The following is a 26894-nucleotide window of genomic DNA, read 5'->3' as shown; positions in this document are numbered from 1 at the left end:
ACACACACATATTATATATCTATCTTTATTTATATCTATATATCTTATTCTGAATCTTGATCCATTACCTGGAAGGTAGATAACAGGCTTCATCATTGGTCTTCCAGATTTTTGGTTGGTCATTGCATTAATCAATGTTCTTAAGTATTTCTTAAATATTGTTTGTTTTTAAAATGTTGGTATAGTATAAATTGTTCTTCTGATTCTCCTCAGTTTACTCTGCATCTGTTCGTACAAGCCTTCCAAAGTTCCTCTGAACCCATCCCTTTTGTCATTTAAAAAATGTATTACATTACATTCATATGCCATAATTTTTATAATCATTCCCTAATTGATAGGCACCTCCTTAGTTTCCAGTTCTTTGCCACTACAAAAAAAGTGACCATAAATATTTTTTAATGTATGAGCCCTTTTTCTTCTGTCTTTGATCTGCCTGGGCCTAGTTGTCTAAGGGCACTTCCTGAAGATCTTACATGATAATGAGCTGAAGGTACAACCTTAAGCTGGAAAGATGGATAGAAGCTTAACTGGAGTGGTAGTAGCCTATATGTTCTCATTATTATGATCTTTTAAACCTGTCATGTTATCCTTCCTGCTCCATACAGTGGCTCTGATTAGGCATTAGGCATTAGGATCAGAACTGCAAAGAGATACACTGTTTTTCTACTTTTCTGACTGTGTTTTCCTTTCTTTTCATATTTTAGGTACTCATCATTGGAGGATCTTTTGGTCTCCGGGAGTTTTCTCAAATCCGTTATGATGCAATGAAGGCCAAGGTAAGAGTGGTCTGTTGTGAAAGAGCTGTAATTGGAGGTGACAAAATGTGTGTGTTTGTGTGTGTGTGTGTACTATGGGAAGAATAATTGTTTAATATTGGAAATTCTGCTTTTATGATAGACAGCCTCTTTTATCAAGGACTTAGTGGCCTTGCTAGTTCCTTTACAAGCAACATCATGTCTCATTGCCTATGGTTTCTATTCCTGCCACTTCTGAGTCACTGGGTAGCCTTGGGTCTATTTCCTAATCTTTAAAATGACAATAGTTATCGCACACAAGGTCATTGTAAAGATTTATGATGTGTTTTAAGGTATTCAGCAATTCTGCACTCAATTTATTGAAAGAATATGTAAGTATGAAGGTATTTTGGTACAAAATAAGCCTCAGCAGAATTGGTGTTCAGTTTTAGTGAAGATCAAAGAGTTTAGTTCCTAAAATGTAGTTAATTAAACAGTCCATAGCAATAGATTGTTTAAGTAATCACAGATTTGTACATCTTCTATAATTGTTGTACATGAGTATTTAATGCAATTATCATAAAATTCAGACCAAATTTCACACAAGAATGCTATATATCTTTATCCAGAGGTGCATATTTGATGTCTTAATATAGATAGAATGTTTCTGAGTTTTCCTTTCTAGGAAACTTTCTTAGCAAACTTCATTGTTGTTGGTGGGAGAATAAAGTTTGGGTTTGAGAATAGAACCGTCATTGTTTGTAAAGTAAAAAAAAACTGTAGGCTCATTCATTCAGCATTAAGCCAATATTTATTAAGCTCCAGTGATGTACAGAGCACTATGCTAGGCACTAAGAGAGATGATAAGTTAGAAGAGATTATCCCTGCCCTCTTGGAGCTGACAGTCTAGTAAGAGTTTAAGAAACAAGTACTTAATACACAATATTACTTGGTAGGTGGATTAGAATTCAAAACAAAGTACTACTTGAGATCAGTGGGGGAAATTTGTTACTAACACAGGGGATCAGGGAGGATTTCTTGGGGAAAGTGGTATTTGGGTTGGGCTTTAAAGGACTGGTAAAGAAGCAATAGATAAAAAGAATGGGAGAGGGAGGACATCCCAGGCAAAAAGTGGGGTATGAATAATGGTACAGAAATGAGAGAACACAGAACATATCAGAGAGGGGAATTTGGTTTAACTAGGACACAGAGTAGGTGGAATAGAATAGGTGATAGTGCCAGTGTATATAGTTCCTTGTATGCCTTTTAAGGAATTTGAGGCCGTAGGGAGCCATTGAGTAGAAGAGTGATATAACCAGATAGAGATGTAAGAAAAATTATGCTGACACATATATTAAGGCTAGATTGGAGGGTCAGGGGAGAGAATGGAGGTAAAAAGATATATTAGGAGACAGTTGGTAGTAGTCAGGCAGGCAGTAATGGAAACCTGTACCGGGATGGTGGCATTAGAAATAGAGAAGGGGAGATAGATATTGTAGAGTCGGAATCAATAAGACTTGATAACTCATTGTCTCTACCAGATGAAGGAAGGGAACAGCCAAAGATGAAACCTCACTGCCCCAGACATTCCTCTAAGTTAAGGAGGAATTGCGGATCTGCATTGGTATATACTCAAAGTCTTAGTGCAGTTTTAAGCTGAAAAACTCCACCATGCCTTTTGGGACAACCCTACATAACCTCAAAGTTTGGAATGTGGCAAGCAGAGTAAATGGTGTTTCCACTGACCAAAGTAGTGAAATCAGAGAGAGGAGCAGGTTTAGGGGGGAGGTAATAAATTATGTTTTGGATGTGTCCAGTTTGAGTTCCTTCTAGAATGTCCAGGTCGAGATGCTGGTCTGAAGCCCAGAATAGAAGTCAAAACTGTGCAAACACTAACTGGGGCCTGAGTTACATAGAAGTGGTATTGCAGACTGGGGGAGGAGATTGCCAGGGGAGAGAGTGGAGAGAGGAGAGCAGAGAGCCGAAGACAGGCTCTTGGGCAACATCCGCATGAAAGGGTTGGGAGAAGAGGAGGATCCAGCAAAGGAGACAGAGGGACAAGTGAAGAGCCAGTACAGTATACTGACTCTAAAGCCAAGGGAAGAGGGAATGTTTCAGTAGAAGGGAAATGGTCCGATGTTTAAAAAAGAGGAAAAAAAAGGTCACAAAGAATGAGAACCCTCAAAGAAAAGATTGTCGGATTTATTGATTATTTGGCCGTCAGTGATACTTTGAAAAAGCAGCTTAAAGTAGAATGGGTGGGACAGAAGCTTAGTTGGGGGTGGGGGTGTAGAGACAATGATAGTGAGGAGTTGGAGGCATGGGTATAAACAAATCAAGAAGTTGGTAGAGAGGAAGGGATGGAGGATGGTCTGGAGGGGTCGAGAAAATACTTTAAAGAAAAGTGTTGTGGAGACTTGAATATGTGTTTAGGTGGATGAGGAGCTGGTGAATAGAGATTAAAGGGGCATGATTGCTAGAGCAAGGTCCTGGTAGAGGCAGAAATAAAGGGACCAAGGGCACAGGTGGAAGGAAAAGCTTAGTGAGGAACAGCGATGCGTTTTCTGTGACCAGAAAGTGCAGAATTTATAGCAGGGAAATTAGTAATAGTATTGGGAGAGATTTTGTTAGCATATATATAGGATAAAATACATTGGTCACTAAATCAAAGTTTTGACTAATTATTTTTTTATTGAAAAGTACTGTGGGCGTTATTTGGAAGCGACTGGTGTATCAAAACAAAATTAGTCAGTAAAAAAAAATTAAAAGGGAAAAGTTTTATTTATCAAGAGAAAAAGAAAAGAAGAAAAGAACATAGACTGAGTGACAGAAGACCTAGATTCTCATATAGGATCCACCACTTATTAGCTGTACTACATTAGGCAAGAAGCCACTTAACGTTTCTCCCTGAGCCAGTTTCTTTATGTGTAAAATAGTAATTAAAAAGCCTGCTTTGTCTACCTCATGGGTTTTTTTTTTATGAGACGCAAGTAAGTTAATTTGTGTGAAAATATTTTATAAACTGTAAGGCGTTATATAATATTCTAAGTGAGATTTATTGCCATAGCTCATACTACTTATACTAGTACTTTTATCTCCTATTACTCTCTTCCATCTATTCTGTGTTCCAGACAAGCTGCAGTTAGGATAATAATGATGATGATGGTGATGATAGTAATAATTCACATTTGTATAGGAATTTAAGATTTACAAAACACTTTTCTTCCGATAGCCCTGTGAGGTACTCACTAACCTTTTATATGCCTCCCCCTTTTTCAACATGCTTTTGCTTCTGTTTTTCCCTAAGTTTAGAATATCTGCTAGTTGAATTCCTGCCTGTGTTTTGAAGTCATATTCAAACGCAGCCACTTTTAGGAAGTTTTTCTGGAGTCAGTAATGACTATTCCCCTGTCAGACCCTACATAGCACTTTGATTGAACCACTCTGACGTCATTTATCTAGAATTATTTTTACTGTCATTATTTGTGTCTGTGTAGTTCCTCAAATCCAATATCCCATTAGGCTGTGTGCTATATGAGGGCAGTGATTGTGTCTTAGCTAGTTTATCTTAGCCATTGCCTAGGCTAATGCTATGCACATAAACAGATGTCTAATAAATGTTTATTGATTTGTTGAAAATGTAAGATAATATCATTAGGAGCACATGGGCTCTCTTCCTAGAATGATTTTACTTGAATTTTCTCATTTAGAAGATGTGATTTGAAACTACTCACTTTCCAGAAGTGGGAATTAATTATTTGGTAAGATAAGTTGCTTCCTAGAATACATTTGGTAAGTTAATAGCATATTAACTTTGGGGATCCTTACTAATGGACAATTGAAGCAAAAAAGATGTTTTTTTTCACTTTATTTTAAGAGGTCAAATTTAAGGGGGCAAACAGTCCTGGAGTCAGGAGGACCTGAGTTCAAATCTGGCCTCAGACACTTGACACTTACTAGCTGTGTGACCTTGGGCAAGTCCTTTAACCCCATTGCCTACCAAAAAAAAAAAAAGTCAAATTTAAGAAGGAAAACATTATGTACCCCCAGTGTCTCCAAACTTCTATTGTATAAAGTTCTGCTTTTAAAATAGGATCCCAATGAAACTGGTAGGCAATTCCCAAATCTAAATGAGCTGGTTATCTCATATGGCCTTGATGTCTTTTAAATGCTAAGCCCTTAAGTAGTCACTGTGTTGTCTCCATCTTTAGCAAGGGAAGACTTCATCCTTAAAAATGCTTCCCTCTGAATACCAGAGAATAATTAAACCATTTTGTGTGTGAGAACTCCATGCTCTAAATTATTTGAAAGGAAGTGAATCATATTCATATTGCTCAGTAGGAGGATTTCTTTTCGTCCATTCTTGTGATTCCATTGGCTTAGGATAAGCTCCTTCTACCAGTCCTGATTGGCGGTTCTTTGGCGACTTGTAGTCTTAGGAAGTTGCTTGGGGATTTTTGGGGAAAATGGCCATGTGACACGTTCCAGGGACGTTCGCCTTCCCTGAGAGATAACCTAGCAAAGATGAATTGGTCAGTAAAACTCAAGAACAACATCAGTAGTCTGCTTCATGCAGTCCAGCACTGCGCAATGAGACGGCATGAAGCCTGTGGGGATTCTGGTCAGGGACCATGAAAGGGGGCTGCAGCCAGAGTGATTTTTGATAAATAGAGCCTGAAGTCAACAGGCTCTCTGTCCCAGCCTATCTGAACCACAGCAGAGAACAAAACCAGTTCTAAGTAGGTGACTCTCCTAGGAGAGGAAATAGGGCAAAGAGGCACTTCAGGGGGCATGAAACTGGTCTCCTCATCAGTATTCAGGTGGGGCTTGTCAGGGCTGCCCCAGGGGACAAAGTCAGCTCTTGGTGGATGCACAGGGAGAGATGGCACTAAGATGGGGCTTCACCTAGAGCCTCCAGGAGACAAAGGGAGAAACAAGAGAGTGAGAATTCATACTTTTGTATGAATTGATAGAGAGTGAAGTAGGCAGAGTTAGAATAATTTATGTAATGATTAAAATGTTGTAAAGAAAAACAACTTTGGAAGATTTAAGAACTCTGATCAATGCAGTGACCAACCATGATGCCAAAAGACTGGTGTTAATCATGCTTCCCACCTTTTGAGGGAGAGGTGTTAGATTAGAGGTGCAGAGGGAGACATATGTTTTCTGACTTGGCCAATGGTTCGATTTGGTTTGCTCGGCAAAACTTACTTTTTAGAAGAGAGAACTTGGAGGAGGAGGAAGAAAGTTGATGGTTAGTGATAGTGAGGCTAAAAAAAGAAAATAAATAAAATAGCAATGAAACATGTAAAAAATACACAAAAGAGAACAGAGGGAAATTCAGAAGGGGATACAGAACAGGTAAGTTGTTTCTTCTAGGATGGAAGGGTTATTCCCTTTTATTGTTTCGTTAGGTGATCCACATGTTTGCTGCTAAAGAGTCTTTAAAAGGCTTTTAGCTGGGGCAGCTAGGTGTTCCAGTGGATAGAGCACTGACCCTGGAGTCAGGAGGACCTGAGTTCAAATCCAGTCTCAGACAAGACACTTGACACTTACTAACTGTGTGACCCTGGGCAAGTCACTTAACCCCAATTGCCTCACAAAAAAAAAAATTTAAAAAAAAATAAAAAGCATTTAGCTACCAAAAGGAATCAATAGAACTTGAAGAACTGGATATGTTGTCTTTTCCAGTGATAAGTAGAGCCTCTCTAATTTTTCATCTTCTCCTTCACTACGAGCCCTTACTGTGCCCAGAATGGAAGCAATAGAGGAGATGCCTAGTCTCACCTCCTTTACTGTCCATCTGTGTCTTGCTGTCTCCAGAGGGATTGTGGGGGCAGCCTTCCTGACTCCATTAACAGGCTGGAGCCATACTCACTTTCAAAGTTCAGAAGCAATGGTAGCATCCTTTTAACATTTCCTGTATACAAGTTGGTTTCTGGTAGCTGGTTTTACCTTATTTCAACCTGAGGGTGGCAGCGTAATAGCCTTCCTTACATAGGGTCAATTATAACTATACAACAGGGTTCTGGTTTTTTTTTTTAATTTCTTTTTTCTTTTCTTTTTTTTTTTTTGCTCAGGCAATTGGGGTTAAGTGACTTGCCCAGGGTCACACAGCTAGTAAGTTTGGTCTGAGGCCGGATTTGAACTCAGGTCCTCTTGACTTCAGGGCCGGTGCTCTATCTACTGCACCACCCAGCTGCCCCAGGGTTCTGTTTATAACTGGGAATGACTTATTAGGCACTCTAGTCAATTTCCATACTTTTCATCACCAGCAGAAACATAGCAGCTACTTTGATACATTCCAGTGGTATGTTAGAGACAGCTTGTAATGTGTCAGGAGAGCTGATTGTTAAATTTTCAGTGAAAGCATTTATGCTTCAGGAATCAGCAAATTCTACAAATTAGAGCTTCAGTTATTTATTTACTTGTTTTGTATTGTCTGGATTTTAGAAAGCAATGGAGAAAATGTTAATGCAGAGTAAACTTAAAAGTGTGTGTGTGTGGGGGTGTATATGGTATATAAACTTAAAAGTGTGGTATAAATATATATGTATATATATGTATAAACTTTATGTGTGTGTGAAGTGTGTGTGTATGTGGTGCATAAACTTAAAGTGTGGTATAAATATATATGTATATATATAAACTTCAATGTGGCATATATACAGACATATATGCGAACTCAAAAGTGTGTTGTGTGCATGTGTATGTATACGTGTGTGTGTGTAAACTTAAAAGTTTCTGTGTTTTTTGTGTATTTTGTGTATAATTATTATTATTATTATTATTATTTTTGGAGAGCCAGTTGTTGAATATTTGCTAGCATACCTATGACACATACGTTTTTCATATTGAGAAACAAGACCACAAAATCCACAGCAAAATCCCAGATAACTTCAACAAACTTTTATTATATACCTAGTGTGTTTAGAATCCTCTGTTAGGCCCTGGGGTGAACTAGAAAGTTTATGCAAAATATGCTTAGTGATAGACCCTTACTGTTTTTCTTCACTGATTCCTCCTGACTCCAAGGGCCAGCTGGCCAAGGTATGGCCTTATCATTTCACTTTCTATTTATCCAAGGTAAGGAAGCCCAACAGAACCAGTGTGGTATAGCAGAAAGAGTACTGGCTCTAGAATCAGAGGATCTGGGTTCAAATTCTGGCTCTGAAGTTTATTACTTGTGTGACCTTGGGTAAGTCACTAAACCTTACTTTTTTTTTATCTGTGAAATGAGTAGATTAAATAGCCTCTGAGGTCTTTTCCAACTCCTCCCAACCTTTTTTTTTTTTTTTAAACTAGTTCTTCTTATTCCTTTTAGGAAATACGGTAGCTAGTCATGGGCCTGAATCCATAGTGAGGTAAGGGAAAGAGAATAAGCATTTATATAGCTCCTACCATGTGGCAGGCAGCACTGTGTTAAGCACTTTTTATAAGTATTATCTTATTTGATCCTTGTGACAACCTTGAAAGGTAGGTGCTATTAATATTCCCATTTTGTAATTGAGGAAACTGAGGCAAACAGAGGAGCAGTGACTTGCCCAGGGTCACACAGTAAGTGTCTGAGGCCCGATTTGAACTAACATCTTCCTGACTCCAGCCCCAGTGCTTATCTACTGTGCCACCCACAGCCAGAGCTGATTGGTGTGGAAGCTTTGACTTGCTCCATTTCTGACCTACTCTGGTTTGCCCCTCCTTACGTAGCCTGGTGGACCTCTACTTTTAGGGGCTAACCATTTTGGTTCTAGACTTGGTGTGTGTGTCTGCCTCTCTTTAGCTCCATGGCAGCTCAGAACTCCTGAGCTCAGTCTCTCTACCAGCCTCAGCCTCTCCCAGTGGAAGAGATTAAAGAAATGCATCACCATTCCCGGCCCTTTCTACTCTTAATTTTATGTTCCCATGAACTGTTCTTTATGAAATTCTTACTTCTAGAAGGCAATGCAGCTCTCAAATTAATCCTCTATCAGGGCTCCCTGTTTCCTGCTTCCCTATAAATCACTAAAGTATTCTTTATCAAACGAGTCTAAGAAATTCCTTACTAATATTAGCTAAAATTAATAATGATTTTACTATATTAGATGCTTGAAGTGACCTCAGGGGAGGGTGAGTATTATTTTCATTTTGCCAATGGGAAAACTGAGGCTTGGGCACATTTAGTGTTAGGCAGTGTTAGTTGCTAGGAAAGTAGCGGTGTCGGTTAGGCCTTCTGACTCAGAATCATAGAATTTAAGTTGGAAAAGGACCTTTCATATCATTAAGTCCAACCTCCAAATTATACAGCTGAGAAAACTGAGGTTCAGAGGTATTTGCTGAAGATTATATAGCTAGTTAATGTCAGCACTGAGACTGAGACCAAAGTCTTCAAATCTACTTTTCTTTCCCTTATACCATATAACCTCTTAGGCTAATATTAGGAAATTCTATCTACTTAGTATATAGTAATTTTTATTTCTGGTATTCTCAAACCATTTCTAAGATTGATGGGAGAGATGATCATGCAGGCATCATATCAGAGAAACAACAGTCCTAGGCTATCTTAGGAAGGCGTTATATTCATGAGACTCACCCTGTTCTTAGCCAACCAGAAGATTCCAGGTGTAGCGATAGCTCACAAGATGTCCAGGAGGAGGGAAGGCACAGACATGCTTATGGTTCTCCAAGGCCAGCTTCCCTGGGCTTGGCATCCCAGGGATGCACAAAATGATATGCCAAAATCAGAGAAGTTTGGCTACTGGTGGCTTACAGGAGTGCTGATAAAATTCACAGTTCTTGGCCTTCCACATCGCCCATTCAGGGTGCTGACAGATTGGCTCATACTGCAGAGCTCAAATTACTGAAAACTCCAGAGCTTCTCAGCCCCTAGAAACCTTGAGACAAAGCTGTTCTTAGACTTGCCTCCTCATTTCCCAGTTTCACCTGCAAGATGTCTTATTTCTCTATCCCTGATGACATAATCTCCACAGGGAGGGTTCCTCTTCTATCTGGACCAAGTGACAGCAAGCGGTACTAACAAACCCTTCACCATATTTACCTTTAATCCTCTGGGTCAATCTATTTAATAATCTCTGAGTCAATCTATTTTTAAAGTTTTTATTTATATACTTTTTCTTATATCACCATAGTATCCCATGTATTCCTCTTCCCTCCCACCAAGAGCCATCACATATGAAAAATAGTATTTTTTTCAGAAGAAAATAAGTAAATACAACTTATCAATACATTGAAAAAGTCCAAAAACATGTGCAATGTGTGAAGACTTGTAGACCTGCTACCTCCATGAAGGGATAGATTGGGCATATCTTCTCATATCTCTTTATTTGAGTTCCACTTAATCTTTTATAATTTTATTACATTTGCTTTTGATTTTGTGATGTCTCCACTTTTTCCTTTAACATTGTTGTAGCTATTGTGTGTATTGTTTTCTTGTCTCTGCTTTCTTCACTCTGCATCAGTTCAAATAGATCTTTCCATGCTTTTCTGTATTAATCACATACATCATTTCTATTAGTACAGTAATATTACATTCATGTACCACAATTGGTTTAGCCATTCTTCAATTGATGGGCATCAATTTTGTTTCCAATTCTTAGCTATCACAAAAAAGTGCTACTTTAAATATTTTGGAGTATATGGGGACATTTTTCTTATCTATGGCTTCCTTGGGGTAGAAGTCCAGTAATGGAGTCTTCTGGTTCAAAGGGTAAGGAAATTTTAGTCACTTTATTTGCATAAATCCAAATTGCTTTCCAAAATGGTTGTACCATTTTACAGCTCCACCAACAATGTAGTAGTATGCTTGTCTTTCTATAATCTCTCCAACAATATCTGTTGCCATTTTTTGGTCATTTTTTTGCCAATTTGCGAAGTGTGAAATTAAACTTCAGGATTTTTTTTTAAAATTTGTATTTCTCTTTTCTTTCTTCTTTCCTTTCTTCCTTTCTACCTTCCTTCCTTCCTTTCTTTAAGGCAATCAGAGTTAAGTGACTTACCCAGGGTTACACAGCTAGTGAGTATCATGTCTGAGGCTGGATTTTAACTCAGGTCCTCCTGACTCTAGGGCCGGTAATCTATCCATTGCACCAATGTAGCTGGCCCATAAATTTGTATTTCTCTTAATAGTGATTTGAATCATTTCTTAATGTGGTTGTGAATACTTTATAGTTCTTTTGAGAACTGTTTGTTTATATTCTCTGACTATATCTATTGGGGAATGGATATCAGTCATAGATGTGTGTGTGTGTGTGTGTGTGTGTGTGTGTATGTGTATGTGTAGAATACATATTTATTATTTGTTTCAAGATCTTGGACACTAAGTCCTTATTGGAGGAATTTGATAACAAAGATTTTTTTTCTCCCATTTACCACTTCCTTTCTTATTCTAGATTCAATAATGTTATATGTGTAGAAGCTTTTCAGTTTCAGGGAATCAAAGTTATCTATTTTATCTTTTGTAATTACTTTTAACTCTTGTTTGGTTAAGAATACATCTCTTACCCATAGCTATGAGAGTTGTTTGATCTGTATCTTTTATGATGTTTTATAGTATGATTTTTAATATTAAGGTCATGTATCTGTTTAGAGTGTATTATGGAGTGTGAAATAAGGTGTTGGTCTATGCCTAATTTCTGCCAGATTGCTTTCTAGTTTTTCCAGTAGTTTTTTTTTTTAAAAAATCAAATTAGGAGTTTTTCCTAGATAATTTATGTTTTCCAGTTTATCAAACACTGGGTTGAGTTCTATTATTTCTGAGTATCCTTTATCTCGATTAATCTATTAATCTATCTCTGTTCATTAACGAATACTGGATGATTTTTATGACTACTGCTTTATAATACACTTTTAAATCTGGAAGTGCTATTTCTTCTTCATTCTTACTTGTTTTCATCATTTCCTTTAATATTCTAGATCTTCTGTTTTTCCAAATGAGTTTTATTATTTTATCAAGTTCTGTTAAGTATCCCTTTGGTAATTTGATTGATATAGCATTAAAAGTATAAATTAATTTTGTTAACATTGTCATTTTTAGTATATTGTCTCAGCCTAACCATGATTACCAAATATTTCTCCAGCTATTTAGGTTGTTGTTTATTTCTTTAAGGAATACTTTGTAATTGAATCTATGTAAGTCCTTTGTGTGCTTTGGGAGGTTGTTCTCCAGATATTTTATACATTTTGTTGTTATTTGGAATGAGATTTCCCTTCTCTTATTGCTTCTTGTGTTTTGTTACTGCTATACAGAAATGCTATTGTTTTCCGAGGTTTTATTTTGTAGCCTGTGACTTTGCTGAAGCTATTGTTTTAGTCATTATTTTTGCCAGTTCCTTGGAGTTTTCTAAGGAAACCATCACATTAGCAAACAGGAATAATTTTTATCTCTTCTTTACTTATATTTATTCCTTTAATTCCTTTCTCTTATTTTTGCTCATTGCTATTACTAGTATTTCTAAGACTATATCAAATAATAATGAGGAGAGTGGGCATCCTTGTTTCACTCCTATATTTATTGGAAAAGGTTCTAGTGTATCCCTTTGCATATGATACTCGCTTTTGGTTTTAGATAGATGCTTTTGGTGATATTAGAAAAAGGTCCCTCTATGCTTGTACTCTGTAGAATTCTTAGCGTAAAAATGTTTTATTCTGCCAGAGGTCTTTTCTGCATCCATTGAGATGATTATGTGGTTTTGAATGTTTTAGTTTTTAATATGATTAATTATGTTGATAGTCTTTGTAATGTTGAACCATCCTTGCATCCCTGGCATAAATCCCACTTGATCATAATGAATGATTTCTTGGATAAATTGATGTGGTCTATTTAATAGGATTTTGTTCAAAATTTTTGAGTCAGTGTTCATTGATGATGTTGGCCTATTGTTTTTTCCCCCCTGTGTTTTATTTTTCTCTGATTTAGGTATTAGGATGATATTTGTCTTATAAAAAGATTTTGGTGGGGTTCTTTCTCAGTTTTTGAGAATAATTTGTGAAGTGTGAATACCAACTATTCTTTAAAAGTTTGATAGAGGGGCAGGTAGGTGGCGCAGTAGATAGAGCACCAGCCCTGAAGTCAGGAGGACCTGAGTTCAAATCTGGCCTCTGACCAAACACTTGACACTTACTAGCTGTGTGAACCTGGGCAAGTCGCTTAACCCCAATTGCCTAAAAAGAAAAGAAGAGAAAAGAAAAGAGAAGAGAGAAAAAAAGGTTTGATAGAATTCTTTCATCAGTATCAATATTTTTTTCCTTTGGTTGTTCCTTTATAGTTAAATCAGTTTACTTTTCTGAGATCAAGTTATGTAAAATCTCCATCAGGTTGTCTCATAGTTTGAGTATGTTATATTTTTGAAGATATTCCTCTATTTTGTGTTCTCAGTTTTATTAGTATATACCTATGTATAATATGTTCTGATTATTGTTTTTATTTCTTCTGATTTTGCTGTAATTTTACCTTGTTTGTATTTTATTGATTTTCTACTCTCTTCTTTTTAGTCAGATTAACTAAGTCTATCAATTTCTTTAGTCTTTTCGAAGAACCACCTGTGAGTTTTATCATTTTTGTAGAGTTTTTTGTTTCCAATTTATGTTTCCCCTCTAATTTTTAATCTCTTCTGCTTATTTTAGGTTTGTTTATTTTCTATCTTTAAATGCATATTTAGTTCATTAATCTTCGCATTTTTATTTTATTTTATTTTTCTATTTTTATTTTGAGTTCCAAATTCTCTCCCTCTCTTCATCACTCCTCCACCCATTGACAAAGGCAATAAATACGATACCCATTTTACATATGAAATCATACAAAACATTTCCAAAAATCTATGTTACAAAAAACAAAAACAAAACAAAAACCAAGAAAAATGAAGATAGAGAAAAAATGTTTCACTTTTTCTATTTTGTTAATGTGTGATATGATTTTGCCCCAAATACTGTACTAGCTGCATTCCAGAAATTTTGGTATGTTGTCTCATCACTACCATTTTTTTTACATAGTTATTGTTTCTATGATTTGTTCTTTGACGTTATTCATTATTTAACATTTCATTGTTAAGTCTGCATTTGGCTGTGTAACTTTCATTTATGAGCCTTGAAATAATGTCTATTCTTATTGCATTATGGTCTAAAAGGATATGTTGACTATTCCTGCCCTTTTACATTTGTTTGCAATATCTCTGTGCCTTACGTCATGGTTAATGCTTGTAAAAGTTTCCTTTGGTGTAGAGAAATATGTATATTCTTTTGCTGTTCCATTTAGAAGGCACTATAAGTCTTCCTCCAGAAATTTGTCCAGTTCCATATTTTCCCTTGTGATTATTTTCCTGTTAGACTTATCAAAAAATAGAGATATATTGAAGAATCTTGTCACCACAATATCTACTTGAAGCTCAAATAAAATTTCCTTAATGAATTTAGATGTTAAGGCATTTGGAGCATATAAGTTTTATTACTGATATTGATTTGTTTTCTGTGGTTCCTTTTAGCATAATGTAATTTCCTTGTTTATCCCTTTTTATTTTTTGAATATTTGTTTTTGCTTTGATAGATGATGACAACTCTTGCTTTTTTGGAATCACTTGATTCATAGTAAATTTTTTTTCCCATTACCTCAGTTATATTTTGTGTATGTCTTATTTTTTAAATATGTTTCTTGTAAGCAGCAGATCGTAAGGTTTTGCTTTCTTACCCAATCACTCTTTTTCATTTTATTGGATTGTGTAATCCATTTACATTTGAAGTTATAAGAGTTAAGTTTATATTTTCCTCCATTTTTAATGTTGAATTTCCATCTTTTGTCCTATATGGTTAAGCTTAGATTTCTAGAATAGGCTACCCTGGGACTATGTTCTGAGCTCCTGTGCTCTTTGGAACACAATATTCCATTGCCTCCTTCTTTTTCTAGTGGGTGCTGAATATTCTTGTTTTATTTAAATGCCCATTGTATTTGAAGGTCTTTCTCCTGATGGCTTGCAGAATTTGTTTCTGAATCGTTAAATTTAATCACTGTGTGTCTTGGAGTTTGCAGCCTTGGGCTTTTTGTTTTTTTGAGGCAATCTATACATTCTTTCAATTGGAATTTCATTTTCTGTGTTCAGAAGTTCTGGGCAGTTCTCTTCTGTTATTTTCTTTATTATACTGTTAAGGTTTTTTGTCCTGTTGTGTTCTTCTGGGAGACATATAATCTTAAGGTTGCCTCTCCATGTACTGTCTTTGAGATCCGTATGTTTTGCTTACATAGTGAGCATATTTTCTTTTAATGTTATTATTTTTTTGCCTCTCCTCTTCTAGATTGCCCCTACTTCTGTTTTTTTCTTAATGTACTATTCTCTTTTTTATTTCTTTGGTGAGGCTTGCCATTTAAGATTCAAGTTTTTCTATTCTGCTCATTATTTTTGCTCTGCAGGCCATAAATTCTGTTCTCATAATTTTCATTTCTCTTTTAAACCACTCAGGAACAGTGTATTGTAGTTCCATGTTCTCAAATTCCACAGGGTCCTCTTTCTCATCAAGTGTTGAATTATTTTCCTTTATTTTGCAGTATTTATTCATAGATGCCTGATCATATTTACTAGATTGGGAGACTGTATTTCCTCCTGTTGTTACTGTTTTGCTTATGTTCAAGATCTTTGAGTTTTCTGCTTCCTGAAACCTTTGGTACTTTCATTCTCCCTCCTTCCCCTTTATTTTCCTTATCACTTACTTCCTGATTGTGGTTTAGGGGGCTGAATCTCAAAGCATCTCAGCTTCCTCCCCCACTGGCCAATCAGTGTTCACCACCATAGGTCTTTGCCCCAGATGACTTTTGAGTGGTTGACCCCAGCTGAATGCTGTGCTGGTGACCTGTCCCACTCCCTCTGTTCCTCAGTTCTCTGACCCGTAGCTGGCATTTCAGAGCCTATTTTCCTTGGCACCATGTATTCTGAACCTTGCAGCACTGATGCTTCTGGGTTGCTGTCCCTGGAAGGCTTTTGCTCCTGTGGCCAAGTTGGCTGTCAAGGCCTGAGCAAACTTCTGCAACCTGGGAGATAGGGTCTATGAGGCACTGGAAAGAGGTGGGTGGAGGGGGCTGGGGTGTGAGAGTGAGTTTTTATTTAAGCCTGTGTCATGTCCTTGGGTCTGCCGGTGCAGCCTTGCTGCCAGCATTGTTGGAAATGGAGAGGGTTGCTGAGTGAGGTCAAGGTTAATGAGGATCAGTTCCTGGGTTGTTGTTTTTTAAACCTTTTTTTCGATTCTGAGCATCTTAGACCATGGAAATGGCTGAAACTGCCTGATCTTTCATGCATAATTACTGTTTTAAAGGATTTTGAGAGGTTGTAGAGATAGAGAAAATGTTTAATCCACCATCTTGATGCTCAGGTGACCTAGACCCCCAAGTAAATCTATTTAATAAGCTTCATATCTTGCAGACATACTGTATTTCCTTTTGTTATGAGACAGTCTAATCTGTCTTTGGTGCCCCTCCCTCTCCAACATTTCAAGACTCTTAGAAGCAAAGCAACCGTGATAACTTTGTAATCACTCTGCTACATAAATGTGGCATCTCATCATTAAATTGCCACTACAGCTTCTAGGTCCTTTTTCCTTTGGATCTGATCCATAGCACACAGTTCTATAAAACACTTGCTGGGACCTAGAATCTAACCCAGAATCTCGGATTGGTTTGCTCTTCCCATCGTATCAGTTGGTGACTTAACTTTGTTTCCTGCCTCCTGGTGTGATGTAAGTCATGGCTAGTGCCCAATGATGATTAGTACAAATAATGTGGAGGGGTCACATTGTTCAGATTTATACTGCATATTTTGAATGGGTTGGACAAATAATTATAACTTCTAGTAGTATGGATGTGAAAACATGAGACCACTTCACAAGATTTATTATTTGTACCAGTCAGGACCCAGCTATTAACAAAGGCACAAGTGTGATATTAGTAGAAGTTTTGGACTAGTTATTTTACTAGCTCTGTAACCTTGGTCATCTCTTAAACTCTCAGTGACTTAGTATCCTCAATTATAAAATGTAGATGTTAGATGAATAAAGTCCCTCCCCACTCTAAATCTTTGATCCTATTATGCCTTGCAGCTTCAACATTCCATCATATATTAGAAAGAGCACTGAATTTAAAGTAAAGGATTCTGGATTCAAATCCTCCCTTATTGTATGATCTTGAGCAAATCATCTCACCTATCAAAGTCTCAGTTTTTCATCTTTTGGGAACCTTCTAGCTCCAGATCCTATAACTAATATAGTTTATAGGTACGGTCCTTCAGTCTTAGGAGAAATTTTTTTTTTAAAATCAGGACAACAGAATATATTGTTACAGGATCTCTCTTCCTCACCAATAAGGAGACCTACCCAAGTTTTCTCTAACTGGTCTAACTTCTTTTATCTGGTCTTCAGCTGGGACTGGAAGTGTACTTACAGCATCTTTTATAACTTGAAGGATGAGGGGGTGGGTAAGGGGAAGAAAGGCACCTATCCTTCTTAGTTGGTCTTGTGATTTGGACCTAAACAACTTCTAAAGACTTAAAATAGACAAGTGGATCCAGGATCAAAGCTGCCAGAAAGAATACCACTATACTTTTTCAGAGGTTCCCAAAGTGGGTGATACTGCACCGTGGAGGGTGCTAGAATGATGAGGGGGGTGGTATTAGCCTTGGGTGCGATTGGGGGACCATTGACTAAAAATAAGAGGGTGTTGGAAGCATAAGGAAGGAAGAGAAGAGAAGAAAATTTTGAAAAACCATTCATATGGGTTTCGTCTGTTGTGTAACAGAGTTAAAATTGTAGTGGTTACATTATTTTCCAAATAAACACACAAAATGCAAGTTATCAGTGGTCAAGTCTGCAGACAGGTCTTAACAAGCGAGTATTAGCAGGTGAGTGTGTCACCCACTGTTGAAAAGTCCAGCATGCATTGGCAGGAATATGTGCATGTAATGATTTGTTTACAATATGATACTATACGGTTACATGATGCAATATTGCATCATCAAAATTTTAATGGAGGAAAAACACCACTAATTTACAACAAATTATTAAATTTAAGATGCATTATGCATTTTTTAAAAAGACACAAATTTCAACAACAAAAAAAAAACTGTTGAAGGGCTAAAGAAAGTAGATTTCCAGGGGGTGCTGAGTAATTTCTTTTTTAAAGGATGTAGTAGGTCAAATAAGTTTGGGAACCTCTGCTATAGAAGTATCAGCTTTATTTAGAGTGAGGTTAAGAGTGATATTTAAGATTCTTTCCTAGATTTGAAAATACTCTTCAGTCTGGATATCTTTCTCCTAGGCACTACATTCTCTTCAAGGTGAATCTTGAGAGTATCCTAGAGTAAGAGTTGAAGAGTGATCATAGAAATAGAATCAGAATGAAAATGGTGAAAGGAAAAGATTGAGAGGGATAGAATAGCATCTAGAATAGAATTTCCTCTCTCCTTCCTCCTTCCCTTTACGCACAGTTACATCCTAAAACTGATCATAATGGATAAGTAGCCAAGAGAGTAAGGGATGTATTATACAACCCATCCAAATTCTATCACTCCTGTAGTTCAAGTAGCCTAAGATAACCATCTAAAAATAATTTTGTTGCAATTTGTCCTCTGAAAAACTGAGAAAAAAATTGGAAATGTCCTCTATGAAAGTATAAAGGCTTTCCATTGTGTACTAGCGTATGAGAATATTTGCTTCTTATAGTGTGACTTGTTATTATAGAATTGCTTTAGAACTGGAGAGGATTCAGTGATTAGTTTAATCAGAGCCTCTTAGTGCTAATGCATGTATGTAGTAAGAAAAGTGTTAAGGAAAGGTAAACCCTAAAACACTAGCTTTATTTTATCATATTCAATACTGTAATAGCATGAGAAATTATTAGTTTACGAAGACAATTTAATATACCAACCGCTGAAAATAATTTTGAGCTTTGAAAATGTGATGGGATTTGACCTTGTTGAGAATAGCTAGTGACATTTATTATCAAGGTTTCTGGGATGGAAAGCACAGAACATGAAGTTGTTGATAGCCAGAAAAAGATTGTGGTTTGTAGTGCAGCTTTGTGGACCTTAAGGAAGCCATGCAACTGAGCTGACTGGGCAGTCTGTAGAATTATGTTATCTAATCACTTTTTAAAGAAAATTATTTTATTTTCATCATGTACTTAACGAATACAAGATAAAATGGGCATTTCCATAAGCATCTAGGTGGCTCAGGCAATGGAATGTTGGACTTGGAGTCAGAAAGATCTGAGTTCAAATCATGTCCCAGACTCTTCTTAGCTGAGTGGCCCTGGGCTGGTCACTTAATCTCTAGTAAATTGGTATAATAATAGCACCTACCTCATCAGGTTGTTGTGTGAGGGTCAAATGAGATAACACATATGATGTGCTTTGCAAATTAAAGCACTATATAAATGCTACATTTTATACATAATATAATAGAAGAGAATTATACATGGAATTGTCGATTTCTGTTTTGTGTAACTTGCTTCTCTTTTAATAAATAATAAATTTAATATATAACTTTAAAAATTTTTCTTGTCTATAATTCTTTCTGATCTTCCTTCTGTTCCTTTCTGTTCAATGGAAAAAAAAAGATGCTTCATTGATCTCCATCTTTCTTTTACTTTTTTTTTTTGCTAACCTATACCTATTCTTCCTTTCTTTTGCACCCAAGTGTTGAAAAGAAAAAAGAAAACAGAAAACAAAGTCTTTGCATAGTCAAGCAAAACAAAGTGCAACATTGGCCATGTTTGCAAATGAATGTCTTATTCTGTATCTTAGGTCCATCTCCTATCTATCATGAGGTTAAGTAGCACAATTCATCATCAGTCCTCTAGAATTGTAGTTGTTGATGGAATGGTCAGAAGGCCAGTGTCACTAGATTGAAGAGTATGTGTCGGGTAATAAGATATACGAAGACTGGAAAAAGTAGGAGGGGGCTGGATTATTGAGGACTTTGAAAGCCAAACAGAGCATTTTTTATTTGATCCTAAGGGCAAAAGGAAGCCACTGGAGTTTATTGAAGGATGGGGGGGAGGTGGTAGTGTGTGTGACATGATCAGACCTGCTTCAGGAAGATCACTTTAGTGGCTGAATAGAGGATGGATTGAAGTAGGGAAAGACTAGAGGCAGGCACACCTACCAGCAGGCTAATGAAAGAATGAAGGTGTGAGGTGATGAAGGCCTGTACCAGAGAAGTGGCAGTGTCAGAAGAGAGATGTATTGGAGAGATATTGCAAAGGTAAAATTGAGAAGGCCTTTGTAACAGATTGGATATGTGGAGTGAGATAGTGAGCAGTCAAAAATGACTTCTAGTTGGGGGGACAGGGTTCAGGGGGAAAGATAATGAATTTCATTTTGGATGTGTCAGTATCTATTGGATGTCTAGTTTGAAATGTCTGAATGGTAGTTGGAGATAACAGATTGGAAGTCAGCAGAGAATTTGGGGCAGGACAGGTAGATTTGAGAATCATGAGTATAGAGATGGTAATTAAATCCATAGGAGCTGATGAGATCATCAAGTGAAGTAGTACAGAGGGAGAAGAGAAGAGGGCCCCGGACAGAACCCTGAGGAGCATCTATGGTTAGAGAGTGTGATCTGAAAGAAGATTTGGCAGAGTAGACAAAGGAGTGGTCAGATAGGTAGGAGGAGAGTCAGGAGAGTGGTGTCTTGAAAACCTAGAGAGAAGGGTTTCAAGGAGGAGTGCCTGATCAACAGTGTCAGAGGCTGCAGAGAGATCAAGGAGAATGAGGTTAGAGAAAAGGCCTTTGGATTTGACAACTAAGAGATCATTAGTAACTTTGGAGAGAGCAGTTTTGGTAGAATGATAAGGTTGGAAACAAGGTTGTAAGGAGTTAAGAAGAGAGTAGGAGGAGAGATGAAGGCATCTGTTGTAGGCAGCCTTTTTGAGGGGTTCAACTTCAAAAGACAGAAGAGAAATAGGATGATCATTAGTGGGGATGGAAGGATCAAATTAGGGCTTTTTTCAAGACAAGGGAAACATGCGATTGTTTGTAGGCAGAAGGGAATGGACCAGCAGACAGGGAGAGACTGAAAATAAGTGAGAGTGGGGAAGTTGGAGGCAGCAATCTTTTGGAGGAGACAGGATGGCATAAGATCACTTAAACAAGTAGAGGGGTTAAGGAGTAAGGCTACTTCATTATTTGAGATGGAGTGAAGGAGGAGAAAGTAGCAGAAAGCACCTGAGAGATAGGAGATGAGGAAGAGAAGAAGAGAGAGTTCATAGTAAGTGGCCTCAGTTTTTTTTTTCTGTAAAATATGAGGCAAGTTTTTTAGTTAAGAGAGTGGGGGAGAGGGGGAACCATGGGAGGTTTGAGGAAGGATGAGAAGGTTTGGACGAATTGCTTTGGAGAGGGGGATGGTCCTTGATAAGGAAGGTATAGTAGGATTGCCTAGCAGCGGTGAAGGCCCAGTTGGATTATGTAGCATAAATTTGAGGTGGACCCAGTCAGAACAGTTGTGTGATTGCACAGTCTGCTAGTGGGTCTGCCTCTCTCAAGTCTCTCCTTACCCCAAAGCATTCTCCATTCAGTCACTGAAATAATTTTTCTAAAGTGAAGGTCTGTTCGTGTCACCCACTTCCCTGTTCAGTAAACTCCAACAGCTTCCAGTCACTTCTAGTATCAAATACAAAATCCTCTCTTTGCATTTACAATCCTTCATAACTTAGCCCCCTTCTACCTTTCCAGTCTTCTTATACGTTATTCCCTGACACATACTCTTCAATCTAGTGACATAGGCCTCTGGCTGTTCCACAAACAAGATACTCCATCTCTTGACTCTGGGCATTTTCTCTGACTTTTTCTCATACCTAGATCTTCAACTCTAATGATTTCCATGGCTTCCTCTAACTCCCAATTAAAATCCTTTTTTTTTACTGGAAGCCTTTTCTAGCCCTTCATAATTGTAGTACTTAAAGGTTCTTTCTGTTAATTATTTCCTATTTATCTATATAGCTTTTTATCTAAATACCTGTATAGCTGGTTTGTATATATTTGTTTGCTTATTGTCTCCCCGTTAGATTGTAAGTTCCTTCAAAGCAGGTTCTTTTACCTTTTTTGTACAAACCAAGTGCTTGGCACAATGCCTAGCACATGGTAGGTGCCCAATAAATGTTTATATTTGGATAGATTGATTCCTTTGGTCTACTATTACTGGGCTAAAGGATATGTAAAGTTTAGTAACTTGGCGACATAATTCCAAACTGCTTTCTAGAATAACTGGACTGATTTACAGTGCCACTAATAGTGCATTAGTGTTTCCGTTTTTCCCATGGCCACTTCAGTAATTGATATTTTCTCTTTTTTATCGTCTTTGTCAATCTGCCAAATGTGAAGTAGAACTTCAGAATTGCTTTAATTCTCATTTTTTTTTGTCATGAATAATTTGAAGCATTCTTTCATATGATTGTTAAGAGTTTTCAGTTCTCTTGATGGAAGTTTTTATGCTCTAATCCATGGCCAATCTTTGTCAAGGTACCATGCACTACTGAGAAATATGTATTCTTCTTTCCACTTCTAGTCAATTATTTCCAGAGATTACATCTAACTTTTCTAAAACTGTATTCAGGGCCTAAATTTCCTTATTATTTTTTGTTTGTTTGTTTGTTTGTTTTTTGTTAGATTTGTCTAAGTCTGAAAGGTGGTATATTGAGGTCTCTATTCTAGTTTTACTGTCTGTTTCTGACTTGCATAATGTTTCCTTTAAGTATTTAGATACTATGTCTTTTAGTGTGTATGTGTTAAGTTTTCATTATCAGAGATACCTTTAAGCATAAAAATATTTTTTAAATCTCTTTTATTAAAGTCTAATTTTGCTTTGGCTTTATCTGAGATCTTGATTGCTACCCCTGTTTTTTTTTTAGGTCAACTGAAGCATAATAGATTTTGCTCTTGCCTCTTATTTTAACTTTTTATGAATTATATTTCAAGTGCATTTCTTATAAACATTTTCTAATTCATTTTCATATCCATTTTCATTTTGAGGATGTTTGTCATGTTCACAATTATAATTGTTAATTGTGTGATTTTCTTTATCCTATTTCCTATCCTGTAGTGCTTCCTTTCTTTGCTCCCTGCTTCCCTCTTTTCAAAGAAAGGGTTTTTAGAGGGGAGAGAGGGTTGAGGAGGATCATGATTTTTCAGGCAGTCCAATCATTCTTAGATTCTCTCTCACCTGTTTTCCAGGTTTGTTGTTTTTGATAGTGTATACCTTATGTTATCTTCTGTTTTTTTTTTCCTCATCTTTTTATTTTGTTTTGATATTGATTATTGTCTTGAATTGTTTTCTATTTGGTTCTTTCCAAGTTTCAAAGGATTAAATTCTTGGGTAAGGCTTACCACCATCTGTTCTAAATGATCAGTTCTCCTTTCCCTTTCTACCCTCACTGTTGTTTCCTTTAGCATTGCATTTTATTTCGCATTTAATCTCTTCATGTTACTCTTATAGTCCTCATGGTCAATGCCTTCTTTTCTCAGAGGCTCTGTTTGGACCTGTGGAGTTACAGTTTTCTTCTGGGTTTATCTCTTGGGCTTCTGTCAATTCAAGATGTTTCTCCATTGTATTCAGCATTTTCTTCTCTTTACTCGTATTGCCCCTTCATTCCTTCCTTTTTTCACTTTTTCTTGATATTCTGTATGTTTTAGTTCTCTAAATTAATTTCATTATCATTTTATCTAACTCTTTAAAGTATCCATTTGGTAGTTTGGTATAGCATTAAATTGATAAATTAACTTTGGTAACAATGTCATTTTTATTTTACTGGTATAGCTCATCTTTGATTGCTGAATATTCCCCAGCTATTTAAGTTTTTCTTTATTTCTTTGAGGAGCGTTTCTTAATTGAATTTACACAAGTACTGAGTGTATTTTGGTAGACTGCCAAATATTTTCTATATTTTGTAGTTTTTGAATGGGACTTTCCTTTCTATTATCGTCTCCTGGATTTTGTTATTATACAGAAAGGCTATTGATTTTGTGTGTGTGTGTGTGTGTGTGTGTGTGTGTGTTAATATTGTAGTTTACGATCTTGTTGAAAGTATTTATTTTCTTAGTTTCCTTGATGATTCCTAAGGGTTTTTTAAGTAAACCATCACATAATCAGCAAATAAGGATAGTTTTGTTTCCTTTTTTGCCTATGTTTGTCTTTTTGTTGTCACTAGCATTTCTAGAACTATACGAAATGATAACAGGGAAACCTTAATTTACTCTTTTATTTATTGAGAAAGCTTCTAGTGATTTCCAACAGCCTATAATGCTTACTTTTGGTTTTAGATGGATAATTTGCACACACACACACACACACACACACACACAATTCCTTTATGCATTATAGAGTTCTTAGCGTCAGTGATTGTTGTCTTCTGTCAGTGACTTTTTCTTTTTTTGTTTGTTTGTTTTTTTTAATGAGGCAGTCGGGGTTAAGTGACTTGCCCAAGGTCACATAGCTAGTATGTGTCAAGTATTTGGTCTGAGGCCGGATTTGAACTCAGGACCTTCTGACTTCAGGGCCGGTGCTGTATCCACTGCGGCCTTTTCTTTATCTGTTGAAGTAATCATGTGACTTTTGATGGTTTTGTTTTTAATATGATTATATTGATTATTTTCTTAATTTTGAATTGCTCTTTCATTCCTGATATAAATTGAACTTGATTTTAATTATTTTTTGCATAAATTGATGTGTTTTTTTTGCCAGGATTTTATTTTAAAATTTTCAATTAATATTAAAGATATTAGTCTATAGAGCTCTTTTTTTAGTTTATCCTTAAGATTAAAGCACTTCCAGACCTCAAACTATATTAGTAAGCGTTGTTCTTCAAAATCATATAGTACTGGTTAAAAATAGATCAATGGAAACAACTAGAAAAGGAAGAATCAGAAATAATGGAACTCCATAACCCAATGTTTGATAAATCTGAAAACATCAATTACCTAGAAAGAACTCTTCATTTGATAAGAATTGCTAGGAAAACTAGAAGGCACCCTGAGCAAGTCACTTAACCCCATTGCCCAGCAAAAAAAAAGAAAAAAACCAAAACAACACCAGAAAAAATTTGGATAGAGCACCAGCCCTGGATTCAGGAGGACCTGAGTTCAAATCCTGCATCAGATACATAACATTTACTAGCTGTGTGACCCTGGGCAAATCACTTAACCCCATTGCCCAGCAAAAACAAACAAACAAACAAACACCAGAAAACTAGAAGGCAGTTAGGAAGAAATTATATTTAGGTCAACATTTTATACCATGTTCATATGATAACTTCAAAATGGACATGTGACCTGATCATAACATAAAAAAATTAGAGAAGCAGCAGATCACATGTCTTTCACAGGTATGGAAAGGGATGAATTCTTAATCAAATAAAGGATAGAGGCAATTATAAAAGAAAAACAGGTAATTTTGATTACATGAGATTAAAAAACATGAAGAAAATTCATGCATATCAGATAAAAAAGGAAGTGATTGACTGGGAAAAAATCTTTGTATCAAGTATCTTTGATAAAGGATTGGTATCCAAGATGTATAGACAACTAACAGGTATCTCAGATTAAAAAGTCAAGTCAACAGACATTTGTTAAGTACTTATTATATACCAGGCATTGTACAGAGTGCTGGAGATATACACACAAGTAGAAAGAAAGACAGTTCCTGCCCTCAAGAAGCTTATTACATTCTGATGGGGGAAATACAGCACATAAAAGGCATCTGAAAAGCTGAAGTGTTTGTAGCATTGGGGAGGGGGTGGAATAGAGATGAAGGTGCTGGGCAGGAGGCATGGTAGAGGAGTTGAGTCAGGAGTACATCCTTGAAAGGAATGAACTCACAGATGACCTGGGCATCGTCCTTAATGTGAAGATTCTATAAGGAACCAGCCAGTCAGAGGGAGAGGCCACAGAGATGGAGTGACCTTCTGGGGTGAAGAGGTTTCTGTAGCATGTCAGGGAAAGTCCAGAGGACACTCAGGATTGCAGCCTGGAGAGAAGTGAAAAGAATTCCTAGGTAGAAAAGTGATCAAAGGATATGAATAAGCAGTTCTCAAAAGAAGAATCACCAACTATTAACAGTCCTTGGAAAGAATGTTCCACATCACCAATAATAAGAGAATTGCAAATCAAAACAATTGTGATGTTTCACCTCACCCTGGGAAATTTGCAAAGATGACAAAAGATGGGAATGCTCAATGTTGGAGGGATTGTGGAGAGAGGGACACAGTAATGCATTTTTGGTGGAGTTGTGAATTGGTACAGCAAAAATATGGAAGACAATTTGGAATGATGGAAAGGAAGTGATTACAATATTTATACCCTTTGACCCAAAGATTCTGCTTCTAGAAATATACCTTAAAGGAGATCAGTGACAAAAAGGAAGACTTGATATACACCAAAATATTTATAGCATCTTTTTTTTTTGTAGTAGCAAAGAACTGGAAACAAGGAATATGTTCGTAGATTGGAGAATGGCTAAGTAAAATGATGGCACATGAATGTAATAGAATACTACTGGGATATAAGAAATGGACAGGATGAATATGGAGGAGCATGGGAGGACATAAGCATGATGACCACAGTAATGTCAATGTAGAGAACAACGACAGAGAAATGGAAACTGAATATTGTAAAATTACAATGATTAAGCTTTGTTCCAAAGAAAAAATATGAAAAGACACCTCCACCTGTTTCTTTGCAAAAGTAGAGGTCCATTGATGTGGAATATTGAATACAGCATCAGATTTTTTCTAATATATTTATTTGTTTGTCTGAACTTTTTTTCTTCCTCTTTTCTTTTTCCTTTAATCTAAGAGATGCCCCACTGGAAAGCAGGAAGGAAGATGTGTTAAAATTGTATCTTGTTCTGGTCCCTCTGACCTCCCCTTCAGTATAGTAAATAAGTTTTCAAGTAGCCTGTATAAAGAAGCAATAGCAGGAAGTGAGATTGCAAGAGGGAATCTAGAAGTCACATAGAAACTATCCCAAAGATTAAAGGGGCATAATTTACAAATTGTATTATATAGGAGTTCTTACTTAAGTGGACCCTTCGCAGACCTCTACATAAAGTGATTTTTACAATGTGAATTTGCCTGCAGACATGAGGAAGGGAGGGAGGGAGGGAGGGAGGCAGGAAGGGAGGGAGGCAGGAAGGGAGGGAGGCAGG

The 26894-nt window shown here is 36.7% G+C and overlaps 1 protein-coding gene across 1 annotated transcript in view; it reads left to right on the top strand.

Moving 5' to 3' along the window:
* LOC114030001 (cytochrome c oxidase assembly protein COX16 homolog, mitochondrial-like) overlaps positions 1-26894 on the top strand; it is a 125131-nt gene that overhangs the window by 29206 nt on the left and 69031 nt on the right. The window contains exon 2 of the mRNA XM_027844659.1: positions 705-776. Coding sequence (XP_027700460.1) covers positions 705-776 — 72 coding nt within the window. The remainder of the gene's footprint in view (positions 1-704; positions 777-26894) is intronic.

The sequence above is a fragment of the Vombatus ursinus genome, unplaced genomic scaffold, assembly GCF_900497805.2.
Source record: "Vombatus ursinus unplaced genomic scaffold, bare-nosed wombat genome assembly UNPS02014945.1, whole genome shotgun sequence".
Lineage (NCBI taxonomy): Eukaryota > Metazoa > Chordata > Mammalia > Diprotodontia > Vombatidae > Vombatus > Vombatus ursinus.
The sequence above is the reverse complement of the archived record's forward strand: the minus strand, read 5'-3'. Positions and strand labels throughout refer to the sequence as shown.